The sequence below is a fragment of the Hyperoodon ampullatus genome (assembly GCF_949752795.1).
Source record: "Hyperoodon ampullatus genome assembly, chromosome: 2".
Lineage (NCBI taxonomy): Eukaryota > Metazoa > Chordata > Mammalia > Artiodactyla > Ziphiidae > Hyperoodon > Hyperoodon ampullatus.
The window spans coordinates 107,523,205-107,545,205 of NC_136915.1; the positions used below are offsets into that span (position 1 = coordinate 107,523,205).

The window sequence follows — 22,001 nt, forward strand, 5'->3', positions numbered from 1 at the left end:
GTTGAGTCTTCCAATCTAAGAACATGGTATATCTCTCCATCTGTTGGTATCATCTTTAATTTCTTTCATCAGTGTCTTATAGTTTTCTGTGTATAGACCTTTAGTCTCCTTAGGTAGGTTTATTCCTAGATATTTTATTCTTTTGTTGTAATGGTAAATGGGAGTGTTTCCTTAATTTCTCTTTCAGATTTTTCATCATTAGTGTATAGGAATGCAAGAGATTTCTGTGCATTAATTTTGTATCCTGCTACTCCACCAAATACATTGATTAGCTCTAGTAGTTGTCTGGTAGCATCTTTAGGATTCTCTATGTATAGTATCATGTCATCTGCAAACAGTGACAGTTTTACTTCTTCTTTTCTGATTTGGATTCCTTTTATTTCTTTTTCTTCTCTCATTGCTATGGCTAAAACTTCCAAAATTATGTTGAATAATAGTGGTGGGAATGGGCAACGTTGCCTTGTTCCTGATCTTAGAGGAAATAGTTTCAGTTTTTCACCATTGAGAACGATGTTGGCTCTGGGTTTGTCATATATGGCCTTTATGATGTTGAGGTAGGTTTCCTCTGTACCTACTTTCTGGAAAGTTTTTTTTATCATAAATGGGTGCTGAATTTTGGTGAAATCTTTTTCGGTATCTGTTGAGATTATCATATGGTTTTTATCCTTCAGTTTGTTAATATGGTATATCACACTGATTGATTTGTGTATATTAAAGAATCCTTGCATTCCTGGAATAAACCCCACTTGATCATGGTGTATGATCCTTTAATGTGCTGTTGGATTCTGTTTGCTAGTATTTTGTTGAGGATTTTTGCATCTATGTTCATCAGTGATATTGGCCTGTAGTTTTCTTTTTTGTGACATCTTTGTCTGGTTTTGGTATCAGGGTGATGGTGGCCTCGTAGAATGAGTGGGAGTGTTCCTCCCTCTGCTATATTTTGAAAGTGTTTGAGAAGGATAGGTGTTAGCTCTTCTCTAAATGTTTGATAGAATTCACCTGTGAAGCCATCTGGTACTGGGCTTTTGTTTATTGGAAGATTTTTAATCACAGTTTCAATTTCATTACTCGTGATTGGTCTGTTTATATTTTCTATTTCTTCCTGGTTCAGTCTCAGCAGATTGTGCTTTTCTAAGAATTTGTCCATTTCTTCCAGGTTGTCCATTTTATTGGCATATAGTTGCTTGTAGTAATCTCTCATGATCCTTTGTATTTCTGCAGTGTCAGTTGTCACTTCTTTTTCATTTCTAATTCTGTTGATTTGAGTCTTCTCCTCTTTTTTCTTGATGAGGCTGGCTAGTGTTTTATCAATTTTGTTTATCTTCTCCGGGAACTAGCTTTTAGTTTTATTGATCTTTGCTATTGTTCCCTTTATTTCTTTTTCATTTATTTCTGATCTGATCTTTATAATTTCTTTCCTTCTGCTAACTTTGGGAGTTTTTTTTTTCTTCTTTTTCTAATTACTTTAGGTGTAAGGTTAGGTTGTTTATTTGAGATGTTTCTTGTTTCTTGAGGTAAGATTGTATTGCTATAAACTTCCCTTTTAGAACTGCTTTTGCTACATCCCATAGGTTTTGGGTCATCGTGTTTTCATTGTCATTTGTTTCTAGGTATTTTTTTATTTCCTCTGATTTCTTCAGTGATCTCTTGATTATTTAGTAGTGTATTGTTTAGCCTCCATGTGTTTGTATTTTTTACAGTTTTTTTCCTGTAATTGATATCTAGTCTCATAGCATTGTGGTTGGAAAAGATGATTGATATGATTTCAGTTTTCTTAAATTTACTAAGGCTTGATTTGTGACCCAAGATATGATCTATCCTGGAGAATATTCCATGAGCACTTGAGAAGAAAGTGTATTCTGTTGTTTTTGGATGGAATGTCCTATAAATATCAATTAAGTCTGTCTTGTTTAATGTGTCATTTTTGTTTCCCTATTTATTTTCATTTTGGATCATTTCATTTGTTTCCTTATTTATTTTCATTTTGGATGATCTGTCCATTGGTGAAAGTGGGGTGTTAAAGTCCCCTACTATGATTGTGTTACTGTCGATTTCCCCTTTTATGGCTGTTAGCATTTGCCTTATGTACTGAGGTGCTCCTATGTTGGGTGCATAAATATTTATAAGTGTTATATCTTCTTCTTGGATTGATCCCTTGATCATTATGTAGTGTCCTTCTTTGTCTCTTTTAATAGTCTTTATTTTAAAGTCTATTTTCTCTGATATGAGAATTGCTACTCCAGCGCTCTTTTGATTTCCATTTGCATGGAATATCTTTTTCCATCCCCCACTTTCAGTCTGTATGGGTCCCTAGGTCTGAAGTGGGTCTCTTGTAGACAGCATATATATAGGTTTTGTTTTTGTATCCATTCAGCCAGTCTATGTCTTTTGGTTGGAGCATTTAATCCATTTACATTTAAGGTAATTATTGACATGTATGTTCCTATTACCAGTTTCTTAATTGTTTTGGGTGTGTTTATTGTAGGTTTTTTCCTTCTCTTGTGTTTCCTGCCTAGAGAAGTTCCTTTAGAATTTGTTGTAAAGCTGGTTTGGTGGTGCTGAATTCTCTTAGCTTGTGCTTGTCTGTAAAGGTTTTAATTTCTCCATCTAATCTGAATGAGATCCTTGCTGGGTAGAGTAATCTTGGTTGTAGGTTTTCCTCTTTCATCACTTTAAATATGTCCTGCCACTCCCTTCTGGCTTGCAGAGTTCCTGCTGAAAGCTCAGCTGTTAACCTTATGGGGGTTCCCTTGTATGTTATTTGCTGCTTTTCCCCTGCTGCTTTTAATATTTTTTCTTTGTATTTAATTTTTGATAGTTTGATTAATATGTGTCTTGGCATGTTTCTCCTTGGATTTATCCTGCCTGGGACTCTCTGCGCTTCCCGGACTTGATTGACTACTTCCTTTCCCATGTTATGGAAGTTTTCAGCTATAATCTCTTCAAATATTTTCTCAGTCCCTTTCTTTTTCTCTTCTTCTTTGGGACCCCTATAATTCAAATATTGTTGCATTTAATGTTGTCCAAGAGTCTCTGAGACTGTCCTCAATTTTTTTCATTGTTTTTTCTTTATTCTGCTCTGCAGTAGTTATTTCCAGTATTTTGTCTTCCAGGTCACTTATCCGTTCTTCTGCCTCAGTTATTCTGCTATTGATTCCTTCTAGAGAACTTTTAATTTCATTTATTGTGTTGTTCATCATTGTTTGTTTGCTCTTTAGTTCTTCTAGGTCCTTGTTAAACAGTTCTTGTATTTTCTCCATTCTATTTCCAAGATTTTGGATCATCTTTAGTATCATTACTCTGCATTCTTTTTCAGGTAAACTGCCTATTTCCTCTTCATTTGTTTGGTCTGGTGGGTTTTTACATTGCTCCTTCATCTGCTGCATATTTCTCTGTCTTCTCATTTTGTTTAACTTTCTGTGTTTGGGGTCTCCTTTTCTCAGGCTGCAGATTCGTAGTTCCCACTGTTTTTCGTGTCTGCCCCCAGTGGTAAGGTTGGTTCAGTGGCTTGTGTAGGCTTCCCGATGGAGGGGACTGGTGCCTGTGTTCTGGTGGGTGGGGCTGGATCTTTTCTTTCTGGTGGGCAGGGCCATGTCTGGTGGTGTGTTTTGGGTTGTCTGGGAACTTACTATGATTTTAGGCAGCCTCTCTGTTAATGGGTGGTGTTGTCTTCCTGTCTTGCTAGTTGTTTGCCATGGGGTGTCCAGCATTGGAGCTTGCTGGCCGTTAGGTGGAGCTGGGTCTTAGTGTTGAGATGGAGACTTCTAGGAGACCTCTCGCCAATTGATATTACATGGGGCCAGGAGGTCTCTGGTGGTCCAATGTCCTGAACTTGGCTCTACCACCTCAGAGGCTCAGGCCTCACATCAGGCCAGAGCACCAAGACCCTTCCAGCCACACAGCTCAGAAGAAAAGGGAGAAGAAAAAGATAGAATAAAAAATTAGTAAGGTAAAAAAATTTTAAAGGTAATAATAATTAAAAAAAGAAGAGAGCAACGAAACCAATAAACAAATCTACCAATGATAACAAGTGCTAAAAACTATACTAAGATAAACATAAAAACCAGAAACAAGTCAGGTGCAGGCAGTAAGCCCCAAGTCTACAGTTGCTCCCAAAGTCCATCCCCTCAATTTTGGGATGATTCGTTGTCTCTTCAGGTATTCCACATATGCAGGGTACATCAAGTTGATTGTGGTGATTTAATCTGCTGCTGTTGTGGCTGCATGGAGAAATTTCCCTTTCTCTTCTTTGTTCGCACAGCTCCTGGGGTTCAGCTTTGGTTTTGGCCCTATGTCTGTGTGTAGGTCGTCCTCAGGCATCTGTTCCCGCCCAGACAGGACAGGGTTAAAGCAGTGGCTGATTAGGGGGCTCTGCTCACTCATGCCAGGGGGAGAGAGTGGTACGGTAGTCATAATTGGAATGCAGGTTGAGCCTGCGGTGGCAGAGGCTGGCGTGACGTTGCAGTAGCCTGAGACGCACCATATGTTCTCCTGGGAAAGTTGTCCCTGGATCATGGGACCCTGGCAGTGGCAAGCAGAACAGGCTCCTGGGGTGAGGTATGGATAGTGACCTGTGCTTGCATACAGGATTCTCGGTGGCTGCAGCAGCAGTGTTAGAGTTTCATGCCTGTCTCTGGTGTCCGAGCTGATAGCCGTGGCTCGTGCCCATCTCTGGAGCTTGTTTAGGCAGTGCTCTGCCTTCTGCAGGCAAATGGGAAAGGAATCCCCTCTCCTTGGACACCCTGAAACAATGGTCTCTTGCCTCTTAAGAAGGTCCAGAGTTTTTCCCGGATTCCCTCCTGCCTAGCTTTGGTGCACTAGCCTCCTTCAGGCCGTGTTCACACAGCCAACCTCAGCCCTCTCCCTGGGGTCTGACCTCCGAAACCCAAGCCTCAGCTCCCAGCCCCCACTTGCCCCGGAGGGTGAGCAGACAAGCCTCTCAGGCTGGTGAGTCCTGGTCAGCACCGACCCTCTGTGTGGGAGTCTCTCCATTTTGCCCTCTGCACCCCTGTTCCTGTGCTCTCCTCTGTGGCTCCAAAGCTTTCCCCACTCCCACCCCCACTCTCCACCAGTGAAGTGTCTTCCTAATCTGTGGAAACTTTTCCTCCTTCACAGCTCCCTCCCAGAGGTGCAGGTCCCATCCCTATTCTTTTGTGTATTTTCTTTTTTTCTTGTGCCCTGCCCAGTTATGTGGGGACTTCCTTGCCTTTGGGGAAGTCTGAGGTCTTCTGCCAGCATTCAGTAGGTGTTCTGTAGGAGTTGTTCCACATGTAGATGTATTTTTGATGTATTTGTGGGGAGGAAGGTGATCTCCACGTTTTACTCCTCCGCTATCTTGGAAGGTCCCCCACCTACAATATCTTTTTTTTTAAACATCTTTATTGTAGTATAGTTGCTTTAAAATGTGGTGTTAGTTTCTGCTGTACAATAAAGTGAATCAGGTATACATATACATATATCCCCATATCCCCTCTCTTTTGCGTCTCCCTCCCACCCTCCCTATCCGACCCCTCTAGGTGGTCACAAAGCACAGAGCTGATCTCCCTGTGCTATGCAGCTGCTTCCCACTAGCTATCTATTTTACATTTGGTAGTGTATATATGTCAATACCACTCTCTCACTTCGTCCCAGCTTCCCCTTCCCCCTCCCCATGTCCTCAAGTCCATTCTTTATGTCTGCGTCTTTATTCCTATCCTGCCCCTAGGTTCATCAGAACCTTTTTTTTTTTTTTTAGATTCCATATATATGTGTTAGCATAAGGTATTTGTTTTTCTCTTTCTGACTTACTTCACTCTGTATAACAGACTCTAGGACCATCCACCTCACTACAAATAACTCAATTTCGTTTCTTTTTATGGCTGAGTAATATTCCATTGTATGTATGTGCCACATCTTCTTTATCCATTCATCTATCAATGGACAATTAGGTTGCTTCCATGTCCTGGCTATCATAAATAGTGCTGCAATGAACATTGTGGTACATAACTCTTTTTTTTTTCTTTTCAAATTAATTATTTATTTACTTTTGGCTGTGCTGGGTCTTCACTGCTGCGTGTGGGCTCTCTCTAGTGTCGGTGAGCGGGGGCCGCTTCTCCCTGTGTTGCACGGGCCTCTCATTGAGGTGGCCTCTCCTGCTGTGGAGCACGGGGTCTAGGCATGCAGGCCTCAGCAGTTGCAGCACTTAGGCTCAGTAGCTGTGGCTCACAAGCTCCAGAGCGCAGGCTCAGCAGTTGTGGCCCACGGGCTTAGTTGCTCTGCAGCATGTGAGATCCTCCCGGACCAGGGATCGAACCCATGTCCCCTGCATCAGCAGGTGGACTCCCAACCACTGCGCCACCAGGAAAGCCCCATAACTCTTTTTGAATTATGGTTTTCTCAGGGTATATGCTCAGGAGTGGGATTGGTGGATCATATGGTAGCTCTGTTTTTAGTTTTTTAAGGAACCTCCATACTGTTCTCCATGGTGGCTGTACCAATTTACATTCCCACCGACAGTGTAGGAGGTTTCCCTTTTCTCCACACCATCTCCAGCATTTATTGTTTGTAGATTTTTTGATGATGGACATTCTGACCAGTGTGAGGAGATACCTCATTGTAGTTTCAACTTGTATTTCTCTAATAATTAGCAATGTTGAGCATCATTTCGTGTGCTCTTTGGCCATCTGTATGTCTTCCTTGGAGAAATGTCTATTTAGATCTTTTGCCCATTTTTTGCTTGGGTGGTTTTGTTTTTTGATATTGAATTATATCTGCTGTTCCTATATTTTGGAGATTAATCCCTTGTCAGTCACAGTGATTGCAAATATTTTTTCCCATTCTGTGGGGTGTCTTTTCATTTTGTTTGTGGTCTCCTTTGCTGTGCAAAAGCTTTTAATTAGGTCCCATATCTTTATTTTGGGTTTTATTTCATTAGTCTAGGACATGGATCCAAAAAGATATTTCTGTGATTTATGTCAAAGAGTGCTCTGCCTATGTTTTCCTCTAAGAGTTTTATAGTATCTAGTCTTACATTTAGATCTTCAATCCATTTTGAGTTTATTTTTGTGTATGGTGTTAGGGGATGTTCTAATATCATTCATTTACATGTAGCTGTCCAGTTTTCCTAGCACCACTTATTGAAGAAAGTACCTTTTATCCATTGTGTAGGCTTGCCTCCTTTGTTGTTGATTGACAATAGGTGCATAGGTTTATATCTGGGACTTCTATCCTGTTCCATTGATCTATAAGTCTGTGTTTGTGCCAGTACCATACTGTTTTGATTACTGTAGGTTTGTATTATAGTCTCAAGTCAGGGAGCTTGATTCCTCCAGCTTTGTTTTTCTTTCTCAAGATTGCTTTGGCTATTTGGGGTGTTTTGTGTTTCCATACAAATTTTAAGACTTTTTGTTCTAGATCTGCAAAAAAATTCCATTGGTAATTTGATAGAGATTGCATTGAATGTATAGATTGCCTTGGGTAGTGTAGTCATTTTGACAATATTTATTCTTCCAATGCAAGAACATGGTATATCTTTTGATCTGTTTGTGTCATCTTTGATTTCTTTCATCAGCATCATAGATTTCAGAGTACAGGTCTTTTGCCTCCTTAGGTAGGTTTATACCTAGGTATTTTATCCTTTTTGATGTGATGGTAAATGGGATTGTTGCCTTAATTTCTCTTTCTGATCTTTTGTTGTTAGTGTACAGAAACACAAGAGATTTCTGTGTATTAATTTTGTATCCTGCAACTTTACCAAATACATTGATGAGCTCTAGGAGTTTTCTGGTAGCATCTTTAGGATTTTCTATGTGTAGAATCATGTCATCTGCAAAAAGTGACAGTTTTTCTTTTTCTTTTCCAATTTGACTTCCTTTTATGTCTTTTTTCTCTCTGATTGCCATGGCTAGGACTTCCAAAACTATGTTGACCAAAAGTGGCGAGAGTGGACATCCTTGTCTTGCTCCTGATTTTAGAGGAAATGGTTTCAGCTTCACACCATTGAGTATAATGTTAGCTGTGGGTTTGTCATATATGGCCTTTGTTATGTTGAGGTAAGTTCCCTCTGTGCCCACTTTCTGGAGAGTTTTTATCATAAATGGGTGTTGGATTTTGTCAAAAGCCTTTTCTGCCTCTATTGAGATGATCATATGGTGTTTATTCTTCAATTTGTTAATGTGGTTTATCACACCAATTGATTCACGGATATTGAAAAATCCTTGCAGCCCTGGGTTAAATCCCACTTGATTATGGTGTATGATCCTTTTAATGTTTTGTTGGATTCAGTTTGCTAGTATTTTTTTTTTGAGGATTTTTGTGTCTATGTTCATCAGTGATACTGGCCTGTAATTTTTTTTGTGTGTGGTATCTTTGTCTGGTTTTGGTATCAGGGTGGTGGTGGCCTCATAGAATGAGTTTGGGAGTGTTCCTTCCTCTGCAATATTTTGCAATAGTTTCAGAAGGATAGGTGTTAACTCTTCTCTAAAGGTTTGATAGAATTTGCCTCTGAAGCCATCTGGTCCTGGACTTTTGTTTGTTGGAAGTGTTTTAATCAGTTTCAGTTTCAGTGCTTGTGATTGGTCTCTTCATATTTTCTATTTCTTTCTGGTTCAGTTTTGGGAGATTGTACCTTTCTAAGAATTTGTCCATTTCTTCTAGGTTGTCCATTTTATTGGCATATAGTTGCTTGTAGTAGTCTCTTATGATCCTTTTTATATCTGTGGTGTCCATTGTAACTTCTTCTTTTTCATTTCTAATTTTATTGATTTGAGCCTTCTTTTTCTTCTTGGTGAGTCTGGCTAAAGGTTTATCAATATTGTTTATCTTTTCAAATAACCAGCTTTTGGTTTAATTGATCTTTTCTATTGTTTTCTTTGTCTCTATTTCATTTATTTCTGCTCTGATCTTTATGATTTTTTTCCTTCTGCTATCTTTGGGTTTTGTTTGATCTTCTTTCTCTGGTTGCTTTAGGTGTAAGGTTAGATCATTTATTTGATATTTTTCTTATTTCCTGAGGTAAGATTGTACTGCTGTAAACTTCCCTCTTAGAACTGCTTTTGCTGCATCCCATAGGTTTTCGATCATCATGTTTTCGTTTTCATTTGTTTCTAGGTATATTTTTTAACTTCCTCTTTGATTTCTTCAATGATCCATTGGTTGTTTAGAAGCATATTATTTTGCCTCCACATGTTTGTGTTTTTTTAATTTATTTTTTTCTTGTAGTTGATTTCTAATATCATAGTGTTGTGATTGGAAAAGATGCTTGATATGAGTTCATTTTTCTTAAATTTATCAAGGCATGCTTTCTGGCTCAGCATATGGTCAATCCTGGAGAATGTTGCATGTGCAATTGAGAAGAATGTGTATTCTGCTGCTTTTAGATGGAATGCTCTATAAATATCAATTCCATTTGGTCTAATGTGTCATTGAAGGCCTATGTTTCCTTATTGATTTTGTCTGGATGATCTGTCCATTGATGTAAGTGGGGTGTTAAAGTCCCCCACTATTGTGTTACTGTTGATTTTTCCTTTTATGGCTGTTAGCATTTGCCCTATATATTAAGGTGCTCCTATGTAGGGTGCATATATATGTACAATTGTTATATCTTCTTGGGTTGATCTTTTGGTCATTATGCAGTGTCCTTCTTTTAGTCTTTGTTTTAAAGTCTATTTTGTCTGATATGAGCATTGCTACTCCAACTTTCTTTTGATTCCATTTGTATGGAATATCTTTTTCCATCCCCTCACTTTTAGTCAGTATATGTCCCTAGATCTGAAGTGGGCCTCTTGTAGACACCATATATATGGGTCTTGTTTTTGTATCCATTCAGCCAGTCTATGTCTTTTGGTTGGAGTATTTAATCCATTTACATTTAAGGTAATTACTGATATGTATGTTCTTATTGCGGTTTTGTTAATTGTTTTGGATTTGTTTTTGCAGGTCTTTTTTCTTCCCTTCCTCTTTTGTTCTCATCTCTTGTGATTTGATGATTATCTTTAGTGTTGTGTTTGGATTGACTTTTTGTGTGTGTGCATGTATCAATTGTAGATTTGTGGTTTGCGGTTACCATGAGATTTTGAGATAGCAGTCTATATATATATATATATATATATATATATATATATATATATATATATATATATACACACACACACACACACACAAGATATTTTTAAGTTTTAAGTTGCTAGTCTCTTACTTTCAAATGCATTTCCAATATCCTGCATCTGTACTCTCCTCTTCTCACAATTGCTGGTTTTGATATCACATTAGAGTGTGGATGATTTCCTACCTTTACAGTATGTTTGCCTTACCAGTGAGCTTTCCCATTCATAATTTTCTTGTTTCTCATTTTGGCCTAGAGAAATTCCTTTAGCATTTGTTGTAAAGCTGTGTTGGTGGTGCTAAATTCTCTTAGCTTTTGCTTGCCTGTAAAGCTTTTGATTTCTCCATCAAATCTGAATGAGAGCCTTGCTGGGTAGAGTATTCTTGGTTGTACGTCTTCCCCTTTCATCATTTTAAATATATTGTGCCACTCCATTCTGGCCTGCAGAGTTTCTGCTCAAAAATCAGCTGATAACCTTATGGTGATTCTCTTGTATGTTATTTGTTGCTCTTCCCTTGTTGCTTTTAATATTTTTCCTTTGTCTTTAATTTTTGCCAGTTTGATTAATATGTGTCTTGGCATGTTCCTCCTTGAGTTTATCTTCTATGGGACTCTCTGCTCTTCCTGGACTTGGCTGACTGTTTTCTTTCTCGTGTTAGGGAATTTTCAGCTATTACCTCTTCAAGTATTTTCTCAGGCCCTTTCTCTCTCTCTCTTTTCCTTCTGGTACCCCTATAATGTGAATGTTGGTGCATTTAATGTTGTCCCAGAGGTCTCTTAAAGTGTCCTCATTTCTTTTCATTCATTTTTCTTTATCCTGTTCCAAAGCAGTGATTTCCACCATTCTGTCTTCCAGCTCACTTATCTGTTCTTCTGCTTCATTTATTCTGCTATTGATTCCTTCTAGTGTATTTTTCATTTCAGTTATTGTATTGTTCAACTCTGTTTTTTTGTTCTTTAGTTCTTCTAGATCTTTGTTAAACATTTCTATCTTCTCAATCTGTGCCTGCATTCTTTTTCTGTGATTTTGAATCATCTTTACTATCATTACTCTGAATTATTTTTCAGGTAGATTGCCTGTCTCCACTTTACTTAGTTGTTCCTCTGGGGTTTTATCTTGTTCCTTCGTGTGGAACATATTTCTCTGCTTTCTCATTTTGTCTAACTTTCTGTGTTTGTCATCTCCTTTCCACAGGCTGCAGGATTGTAGCTCTTCTTGCTTCTGATGTCTGCCCCCTGGTGGGTGAGGTTGGTCCAGGGGCTTGTGCAGGCTTCCTGGTGGGAGTGACTGGTGCCTGCCCACTTTTGGGTGGAGTTGGGTCCTGTCCATCTGGTGGGCAGGGCCAAGTCATGGGGTATGTTTAGAGGCAGCAGTGGACTCTGGATGACTTTATGCAGCCTGTCTGCTGATGGGTGGTGCTGTGTCCCCACCCTGTTGGTTGTTTGGCCTGAGGCATCCCAGCATTGGAGCCTGCAGGCTGTTGGGCAGGGCCAGGTCTCAGTGCCAAAATGGCGACCTCTAGGAGAGCTCATGCTGTTGAATATTCCCTGGGGCCTCCACCACCAGTGTTCTTGTCCCCACAGTGAGCCACAGCTGACTCCTGCCACCTCAGGAGACCCTCCAAGACCTGCAGGTAGGTCTGGCCCAGGCACCTATGCAGTCATTGCTTTGCTCTGGGTCCCAGTGCTCATGAAACCATTTTGTACTAAGACTGGAATCTCTGTTTCTCACAGTCCTATGGAGATCCTACACTCAAGCCCCACTGGCCTTCAAAACCACATGCTCTGGTAGCTCCTCCTCCCTATTACAGTACCCCAGGCTGGGGAGCCTGACATGGGGCTCAGAACTCTCACTCCTGTGGGAGGACCTCTGCAATATAATTATTTTCCAGTCTGTGGAAGCGGGTATGGAATTTGATTATATCATGAAAGCACCCCTCCTACTATCTCGTTGTGGCTTCCTCTTTGTCTTTGGATGCAAAATATCTTTTTGGTAGGTTCCAGTGGTTTTTGTTGATGGTTGTTCAGCAGTTAGTTGTGATTTTGGTGTTTTCATGAGAGGAGGTGAGCTCAAGTCCTTCTACTCTGCCATCTTGTCCTGCACTCCTCTTAATTTATCCCATTTAGTGAGAATATTCATATAGCTCATTGCAGAAATATTAATGTGTTTGGTTAAGGCCTGTGGCTCTGATGCAACTGGGTGCATGTATTTTATGGTATATGCATCCTATAGCCTTGCTAAAAACCAAAACAAATTCTATCTTTTTAACTACATTTGGCTTCAACATTTTTAGATGAGCAATTGTGGCCTTGTAGAATATTTCTTAGATGTCTTCTTCCCCCAGTACATAGAAACAGGCTATGAGTGGTGAGTGGAGGTAAAAAAAACTAGAAGAAATTGAGAAGTCCAATTAGTTATGATCCCTGGTCTGTGGTACCCCACTCCCATTCTTACATGCTGCCGAAAGCCCTGATGCCTTCCTCTTCCTCTCCCTTTGATTCCTGAATGTGGAGGTCATCACATCTCCTTCTCCCTCAGCCCCTCCCCTTCTATAGTTCAGTATTGATCTCCTGCCCTGGAAGAGCCTGCTGTCTAGCCTGCAGGACTGACGTTAATAAGGTGAAATAATAGGCTTGACTTATCTGCCAATCAAATGCCCTCTAGATGGACGAGGGTCATTTGAGCCTCCAAGGAAACTCCATGCTGGAGTGTATGCCATCTCAGTGTGCACCAGGCCCTGCATAGGAAAAGTGACATATCCATCATAGGTGTGTTCCTGGGACCCTGAAATTACAGTGGGGTCCTTGGCAGAAAGGAATGTCAGAGGAGTGTTCTGACAAATGCTTGGAAATACTTGGTTCAGTGCCACCAGACCCTCCGTCCTCTCTCTACTTTCAGCTTACACCTGGGATGCCTGTCACCAAGTCCCTTTGAGCAGTGACTTGAGCCACCTGGTGGAAGAGATCCGAGCTTTGAGAGGGCAGCTGGAGCAGAGCATTCAGGTGAACAACTGTCTGCAACTACAGCTTGAGCAGCAGTTGGATCGTGGTGCCAGCAAAACCAGCCTCAGCCCCTCCTCTGTTAACCAGAAATTCCCCACCAACACTGACCCTGGAAACAAGCAGCTGCTCTTCCAAGGTAGGAAGGAAAAGGGAATCAGGAAGCCCTCAGCCAGTGGGGAGGTCCCCAGGATGTCTATGGTGGAAGGGACAATCTCGCCTCTTCCACGCTCCTTAAGGTCAGGGTGAAATCGAAGATGCTTCAATACAGTGCCTCGAGAGCATGGGATTTAGGGTCAGATCTGGCTCCAGATTCTGACTTTGACACTTATATGTGGTTTGCCTTGTGTTTAAATTCCTCAGGTATTTAAGCCTTAGTTTCCTCATCTTTAACATGAGGATAATAATATATACACTGTGCATAGTTATATGGAGCATTAAGTGAAATAATTTACAAGTGCCTGATGCAATAAGTGCTCAACAGTTAACAGCTGTATGTATTAATGCCTATTCTTTATATTTGCAGAGTGCTTTAAAATTTACCATGTTTTCAAATAAATTTTCAAATAATTTCATCAGAGCTAGGGTAGATTTTACTATCTCTGTATTTTACATGAGAAAATGTAGGCACTGAGACAATTGACTGACATGCTAAGGTTTACAGGAGTTAAGAGGCCAATCCAAGATTCGAAGCAGAAGTTTTGATCTGCTCTCTGTGTTCCTCCCACCTCACTATGCTCTGTCTCGGTGTTGCTTCTCTTTCCTCTCATGCTTTCCTCTCTCAGAGCCTCCCCACAGCACCAGCCAGGACTCATCAGAACTGGCTCAGTCACTCCTCCTCCTCATCATACAGCACAGAGTCCTGAGTTGGAAAGCAGGTTCTAAGCCACATTTGCCTGAGCAGGGTCATTTCTGTCTCTTCGTGATATTTTCCAATTCCTCCCCTGGAAGAATTACTGCCTGGTCTCCAACAGGGCATCTCAAACTCACCAAGGCTTATGTCTCCTATTCTTCTTATACTACTACATGCTTTCTAGTATGTCTCTTTCTTATACTACTACATATTTTCCAGCACTGACTCATGAGAATGGTGATTAGAGTGCTGAGTTTAATCGCCCATAAATCCATTCATTCTTTGATCAAATATTTTAAACTTATATACTACATATATTTATACATATTTATATTTAGTTAAAAAGCATTGTATTAGACACACTGCATACAATATTATATTCAAATCAGGGGTTAGAAAAATATATCTAATAATTTTTCAAACTAGAAGTTGCTTTCTTATGGAACAGCGTTCAATTACAGGAACATCTTGCTCCAAATTAAGTGGTTTGTTTGCCACTGGTTTTGACTGTGGTACATGGGTGATGGTTACATAAGAGGAGAGTCATGTTGCCTTAGATATCCAGTAGTGACGATAGGCTGTGCATGTGTTTTGGGAGCAGTATATTCCAGGGTTCCTAAAGTTGTGGTTATCTTTATTCCCTAGACTCAGCTGCCTCCCCTCCAGTTCGGGATGTGGGCATGAATTCTCCAATTCTGGTCTTCCCCAGCTCTTCTTCCGCTGCTCATGGCTCAGAGACCACAACCTTCAACAGGACAAATGGTAAATAGGGCAACTACAGGACTCAGGGTCTAATGATGGAAAATGACTAAAGCAAGTAACCTTTGGTTCTCTATATGCACATTATCTGAATTTAGAGATTTTTCCTGCATGTCCCACGGCCTTTAGCCCTACTCATTCCACCTCCTGTGGCTACCTTTTTTGTCATTATTCTTCCTCCTGTGGTTTTCCTATTGCTCTGGTATTTCTTCATTGCACTATAATCTCTTCCTTCTTGAAAGTGCTCTCTGTATCCAGATTAATTTCCTTGTCTGTGTCTTCTCAACCCCCAAATTTAAAATTTTTTAAATTTGTCCTGAATATTTCATTTGTCAATAAGGATAAAATTTGCCTCCTGGCAATTTTATCATTATGGGATGATGTAAGAAAGATTATAAAACTATAGAACCCAGAATATCTATGGACTTCACACTTGTACTTTCCAAGACTGTCATTCTTGTTTCTGGCCTCTTTCACTACTTGATGTCCATTTTGGATTGAACTGAGGATGATTATGAATAACAGTGGATTCTGTGTTATTGTGGTTTTATTCTTCAGAGCTGGGTTTAGATGCTTCTCCAGTAATGAAGAACCCTCCCAAGCTGGAGGGTGATGCTACTGATGGCTCCTTTGCCAATAAGCATGGCCGCCATGTCATTGGCCACATTGATGACTACAGTGCCCTAAGACAGCAGATTGCAGAGAGCAGACTGCTGGTCAAGAAGATAGCGTCGCTCATGAGATCAACCTGCAACTTCCCTGGCCTTGAAGCTCCAGGCACAGAGGTAATCACGTTTTAGCTCTTAGGTGCACCTTTTCCTTAGGCCCTTTCTTCTTCTGATTTTAGCTTCTTCTCCCTCTATTTTTTTTTCCTGCTCCACATCTCCCATCAGCTGAGGATACGTCTTCCATTTATATCCAGCTAGGCCTTTTATCTTCATCTGTTAATTTCACTACAAGCTCTGCTCTGTTCCAGATGTAGCTGACTTGCTATTTCCCCTCAGAACCACAGAAAAGCATGTGCAGCATTGCTGTCCTCATCAGTAGAGCACGTTAAGCGTCAACATACACACAATGCTGTACTGAGTACCCTTTGGTAGCTTATTATCTGCTAAAGTCATGCTGGCATATGACCATCTGTGGGCAGAATAAAATCACTTAATCAGTTGGCTGGAAAATGAGAATCTGCATCCATATGGGCCAAATATGCGGAAGGGGTAAGGAGGGTGGCAGCCATGGAATTTCTCTGCTCACACTGAGCAAGGGGGGAGAGCAAGCAGCAAGGCTTCTCAGAGCCCTTCCCCAGGGAGAGATCCAGGTACTAGCTGCTGTGCTGTCTGAGCTACTGGAGATGCACAGGCATGTAGGGACAGCCCTGCCCCCAGGGGCCCCCACAATAGAGAGGGATGCCCACGCCTGAATAAATAAATATAACCAGGGGCTCCAGGCACAAGTTTACAAGGGCTCTGGGTGTGAGGGCATGAACCCAGAATCGGCTGTTATCCCAGGCAAGGAAAGTAACAGGTTCATGGGGGGATGCCAACAGGGGATATGTAAGTTCCTGGGGGAGAACACGCCAGGTAAAGGGAGTGGCACCTCAGTCCTTCGAGCTACAAGTGGTGCAGCCCATTTGAAGCATAAGGTGTGATTTACGGAAGGACAAGGGGGGGCCAGTGCAAAATAGGGACCTTAGACTCTGGAGCATGAAGCAGGACTAAAAGCTAAAGAGTGTGGGGAAAGCTGGAATCAAATGAATTCTTGCAAATTGAGAGGTCCCTGCTGAGGTCAGAGAAACTTGGCTTGCAGGTTAGAAAAGGGTTTCACAGGTTTAAGCAGGCCTGTGTCTATGCCTCACCCACAAAGGAAGCTGAGGCCTATGCTCAGCAAAAAAAAAGTGATCTCTCAGCCCCGGGGATGCCCATGGCTACCTCCCCCTTTTCCCAGGTGATGGGCAGTGAAGGCATCCACGAGCTCAGGAACAGCGCCAACGCCCTTCACCACCGACTGGAGGAGTCGGCCTCCCTCCTCACCATGTTCTGGCGAGCAGCCTTGCCAAGTTCCCACAGCCCTGCGCTGGACAGCAAAGCGGTAAGGATCCAGCATCCCCTACTGGTTCTGCCCCAAATATCATTCTGCCTCCTTGGTCAGCAGATCCTGAAGATCAGGAGCCGAATGGGCAGCTGGGACAAAGGGGACCTGAGGGGGGCGTCCCTGGAGGCAGACCTCTCCTCCACGGTGGCTGCTTTCAGTGCAGCTCTGCCTCCATCCCCTCTCCCCCGAGCCCTGACCCCCAGGATAAGTAATCAAAGAGCCCTGGTAACCCCTAAATGTTCCGTTTCTTTAACTTTCTGAAGTTTGGCTGTGCTGAAGTTCAGGACCATGTTAAAACATCAACATCTCCTTTCCCTTCCTAGCCCACCCCCATCTCCAGGTCCACATAGTCAGGCAGGATCACAGAATGTCACCAGGAGTCACCCAGCCTCTTGTAGCCACCCCCTGGAATCCCAGAAAACCACTTACATCTGCGTCTCAGGGTCAGGCCTGGGGAGAGTCAGGCTCCCCCAGGTGCTCTCAGATCTCGGACTGCTTTCTGGTTGGTGACCTTGGATAGGCAGGTTTCAGGATCCCTCCCAGGGGTTCCAACTCCAGACTAAGATCACTGACACTTTAGGGGCCCCAATTATGTTAATTCCAAGGAGGGAGCATTTTGCCATCTTGTGGTTGGCAGATATATTTACAAACTTACTGTCTCAGGCCAGCCCCATCTCCCCAGGCGTGATATCCAGGCGTAATATTCCTAACGACCAAGTCTTACTTGTGATGCCCAAGTGATATAACTCTGTCAGCACGAAATCTGAGCTCTTGTTCACAGCTGGGAGTTTCAGTGTGGCCTGGAGTCAGGTTCTCTGCAGCAACAGGAGTGTAGCCTGTGCTAATCTGCATGGGGGCTTCCAGGTCCTCAGTGTTCCCACCTCATGGCCCATCCTGAGCCGTCACCTGCTGGAGGGATTGAGAGGCTTTAATGAGGGAAATCTGCTCCAAAAATACTTGAGAAGATTGCAGAATCCTATTTGGAGTTGTAAAGAGCCACCAAACACAGGGTGCTTTAGGCCTTCTGACCATTGACAGAGAGCCTGTTTTTCTTCCCAGGGAGAGTCCATGAAAAGGGAGCTTCTGGAACTGAGAACCAAACTATCCAAACAGGAGAGTCTCCTTCAGAGCACAGCTGAGCATCTGAAGACCGCCAACCAGCAGAAGGAGAGCATGGAACAGTTTATCTTCAGCCAGTGTGGGTGCCCCCAGCCAGGGAATGGGACAGGAAATGGGGGTCCTTCCAGGTCCGCCAACTGTGCTGTGAATGGACAGAGACCAGAGAGGTTAGGGGACGGGGGAGACTGATGTGACATCTCTAAACCTCCTGTGCCATCAGTAATCGTGGAGGCAGAGGAGGGGACATGGGGTAGGGGGCAGCAGGAGACCCCAAGCTGAGTGTCCAGAAAGACAAGCTTTAGAACACAAACCCAATGCAAGCGTGGGCCCACTGGTCATTTCTGCCTTGGGGGCTGCTTTCTTGTTTCAGTGACCAGGACACACGATGTTTTGAAGAAGGCAAGGACGAATCTGGAGGTAAGGAAACTACTGCACCAGTCGGAGCCATAGAGCCTGCCCCAAACTTATCACCGTCTGTCATCAGAGTGTGCAGGTGATCCTTGACCTGCTCTGACCTTCCAGGAGGAGATGTCTGGTCCATCTGTGGGAGCTCAGGTCCTCATGAGCATCCCTCTAGATTCCACTCTAATCAGCTCTCCACCCCAATGAGCAACCTCCCTTGACCTCTCGGTTGACCCTTACTTTGTCATCATCTTCTCTCCTTACTCCAATTCTGTCTCTTTTATGCCAGGTCAGGAGTGGGGAGAAATGCAGTTCAGTTGATTCTCGAGGTCAGAGGACATATGTGGTCTGCCTCTGAAGGAGCTCTCAGTAAAGGGATCCTGAGGCCAGTCAGGTGTTCTGGGGTTTCCTATACCATTATATGAAAAAATAATGGAAAGATGCAACCTAATAAGTTGATTTCACTGCACACTATTGGGCTGAAAACAGCAATTTGGTTTGGATATCTGTTTATCTTTAAGCAGCAACACAAAAGAAAATCCTTGGGTCTTATTGATCTGAAAGAGAATTTGGCAGTAATTAAAAACTGAAACATAAAGGGCAAGATATTATCTCTATGGCAGACCTTCTCTACTTTTATTTAAAACACTAACACATTCTCTAGCAACCGCTTTGATGAAAAACTTGAGGTCTTAGAAATGGCCTAAAAATCAAAAACTAAACCTTTTACCTTGGACTTTAAAGCTTTGCTATAAGCAATTAAGCAAATTCCTAGGAATGTTCCTAAATTGTAACCTAAGAGAATGTTGACCCCACAGTATGAAAATGGGTTGGGCCATAATTTAACTCTGTTTTGTTTGTTTGTTTGTTTTGCTAATTTCTTCTGTTTTTCTCTGATGATTCCTCTCTTTCCTGAGCCTTTTTAGAAGAACACTTACAAGATTGCCTCTGTAAAACCTTATTCCTGCCTCAGCAAAGGTAACCCAACAGCCTCTCATACCTGCTGGCTTCCCTAGTTTGGAAGTATCCTTCCCACTTCCCCTAGGCCACTGGAAAGGGCCCAAGGCCTGGGATCTAATCCCAGGCTTGTCACTAAGTGGCTGTGTGGCTTTGGCTGGCCCCAGTCTCTGTGAGCCTGCTGACCCTCATCTGTAAGAGGGGGCACTAGAGTTAGATGATCTCTGAGGTCCCTGCTGACCTGGCCCCTCCCCCTCCTCATCAAGTAAACAGAACGTAAATTGAACAGGGGGACCTCCCTGCAAAATATCCTCTCCTTCCTAAAACGGTGTTTCTATATGTGCCTGTTTCATACTAAGCACTTCTTTTCCTGGGAGATCGCAAAAGCCATCCTTTTGCTCCAAAGTGAATTGGAGAGTGAACTGGCCCCTGAAGAGGGAGTGGTAGGATCCAGCCACCTGGTGTGCAGTGGCTTTGAGCAGAGATATGACCACAGGAGGTGGTGGGAAGCTTTTCCTCTAACCTGGTGGCCCAAGTTGCTCTTCCAGACCTCAGCGCGTCCCCTCAGCTCATCCTCGTGACAGGCTCTCACCGTGCTCCTGGCTTCTGTCACCACTCAGCGCTCTCTCCAGCCTCAGTTAGCCACCAACAGTGCCTGAAAATGGACTCTTACTTTGTTTGTGTTATTTTCATCTGCAGGTGAAATCCCTAAGGGCTCTGCCATGCACTCCAGTCCTGTGACCCTTGCCTTCCAGGAGCCAAGCAAGAAGCGAAGCCACCAGAGGTCTTTAAAACAGCAGGAAGGGTGGGCCTGCCCCCCTTCTTTGCAGCTCCCAGTCTGCTGAGGAGGATCTGGGCCCCACTCCTCCACACCTGCTGGAGGGTCTGAAAGGAGTTCGAGATGTGGCCTGATGGGGCAGGGCGAAAGGCAGAGGGCCTCTCTTGCAGTTGAGGAATAACCAGCCAAGGTCCACTGGACCCAGCACTAAGCAAAACAGGCATAGTTTGTAGAAGACCTTGTGACACTGCTTCTGAATGCCCCAGGGGTATGGGAACCAGCAACAGCACATTTCTCGCCTTATCCTCAGAGGGTCAACTCAGGGGAAATAGGACTGCTTCCTAGCAATGGAGCTCCACACTGGAGCTCCACAGCAGATCTAAAAGCACAGGACTGAGCAGCAGTGCCCTGCAGGACAGTGTTGGCAGACCTGGCCTGGGCCAGCGAGCTGGGTCACAGTCAGGCTTGGGATTGGTCTACACTGCAGCACCTGAGTTATTTGAATCCACGTGGTGAGAGCAGTGATTCCCAAATGCCATCTCATGCTTAGCCTAGGCCTCCTATTTCTATTCTATTATGATCTCCAAAAAGTGTACTGACCTTACTCTAAATATGCTGTCCCATTTTGTCATCCCAACTTCTCTCTGGGAACTAGGGACTAATGGCCACACCAAACCCATTGAAAGTCTTGTGTAAAGCAAACCAGTGATCATTTTTAAGTGACATGTGAGCAACCCCCAGTTGCTAAAGCCTAGTCTGTGTCTTCACAGTGCTTTAGAATGTGTGTATGTGTGTATAAATGTATGATATATATTTATATATGTTGCTATAGTGATATGTTGAAGGCTAACATAACTGGTGGATAGGGTCAGTGGGAGGAAATGAAACAGTCTTTTTGGTGGCTATTAAAGTAAAACATGTATAAAGGAATAAAGTTTTCTTCACCTGCTTAGTTTCTAATTTCTATACCAGTCCTCAGGGTGAGTGTGTAAAAACAGGAAAGACAGACTGTCATTAAAAAGCTAACTGTCTGAAGCAGAATCAAAATGGCGGAGTAGGTGGATATGGAGCTCCTCTCCCCAACAGACATATCAAAAATACATCTACATATGGAGCACTTCTCCTTGAAAAGTGGCAGAACTCCTATAAACCAAAGCTGCAAGAAAGATCTACATGTAATTAATTGGGTAGGAAGGGGAAAAAAAAGAAGACCTGGGCCAGCTCCTGGGCCCCTTGGTGGGATCTGCAAGGAGTAGGTCCACAAGGGTAGACCCTTGCCCTGGGGAGTGAGCAGGTCGAGTCACAATATGGGCATCCCAGTCCTGGGGTCCTGCATGGAGTGACCAGGCCCCCTTGCCTCTTGGGAAATCTGCTGAGACAGAAGGGTTGGAGAAGACTAGACTCTACTCACAAGCAGTGCATGCTGGCTTGCTGACAATCAGGGCAGAGAGTGTTGCACTGGGAGCAGCCCCCTTGCTGTATTTCCCAGTCCAAAGGGGCCAATGCCCTGGCCCCACTGACTCCACACCACAACCTGGCACAAAATCTTGCCAGAGACTAGATCTAGTCATGCAGAGACAGACCAGGACATCTGGGGTGTGACCTAGGAGTAACGTCAGATGCCATAGTCAGCAAGGGCTCAGGGCAACAGGTGTAAATGCAGCAAACATTACTGTGTGTCCATGGTAGCACAAGAGTGCGCAAGGGCCAAGCAATGAATCTTGAGCAGACAGGCCCTGGGAGAGGATATGATCTAGCTAGGCAGAAACAGCCCAGAGGGCCTGGGATGTGGTCCAGTTGGGGCTGAAACGGCCATTGTGAGCATGCTCAGGAGTACACAGTGGTTTGTCTTCCAGCTCAGCACTAGATCTGGGGCAGAGAGGTCCTGGGTGAGGTCTGCCAAAGAGGCAGCCCAGATCTCAGGTGGCAGCATAGCCACCTCAGTCCCTGCAGCCACAACC

General features: G+C 43.1%; 1 protein-coding gene across 17 annotated transcripts in view; it reads left to right on the plus strand.

Moving 5' to 3' along the window:
• PDE4DIP (phosphodiesterase 4D interacting protein) overlaps positions 1-20,151 on the plus strand; it is a gene marked incomplete at both ends in the record, with an annotated part of 218,443 nt that extends 198,292 nt beyond the window's left edge. For 6 of the 17 annotated variants that reach the window (XM_079696977.1, XM_079696978.1, XM_079696967.1 and 3 more), the window contains 7 exons: positions 12,981-13,220; positions 14,580-14,696; positions 15,252-15,478; positions 16,638-16,781; positions 17,844-17,982; positions 18,274-18,320; positions 19,962-20,003. In XM_079696977.1, the coding sequence (XP_079553103.1) occupies positions 12,981-13,220; positions 14,580-14,696; positions 15,252-15,478; positions 16,638-16,781; positions 17,844-17,982; positions 18,274-18,320; positions 19,962-20,003 (956 nt within the window). Of the gene's footprint in view, positions 1-12,980; positions 13,221-14,579; positions 14,697-15,251; positions 15,479-16,637; positions 16,782-17,843; positions 17,983-18,273; positions 18,321-19,231; positions 19,284-19,961 lie in introns of all 17 variants that reach the window. The other 11 variants (XM_079696966.1, XM_079696973.1, XM_079696975.1 and 8 more) reach the window with 6 other exon arrangements.
• Between the last annotated feature and the right edge of the window lie 1,850 nt (positions 20,152-22,001).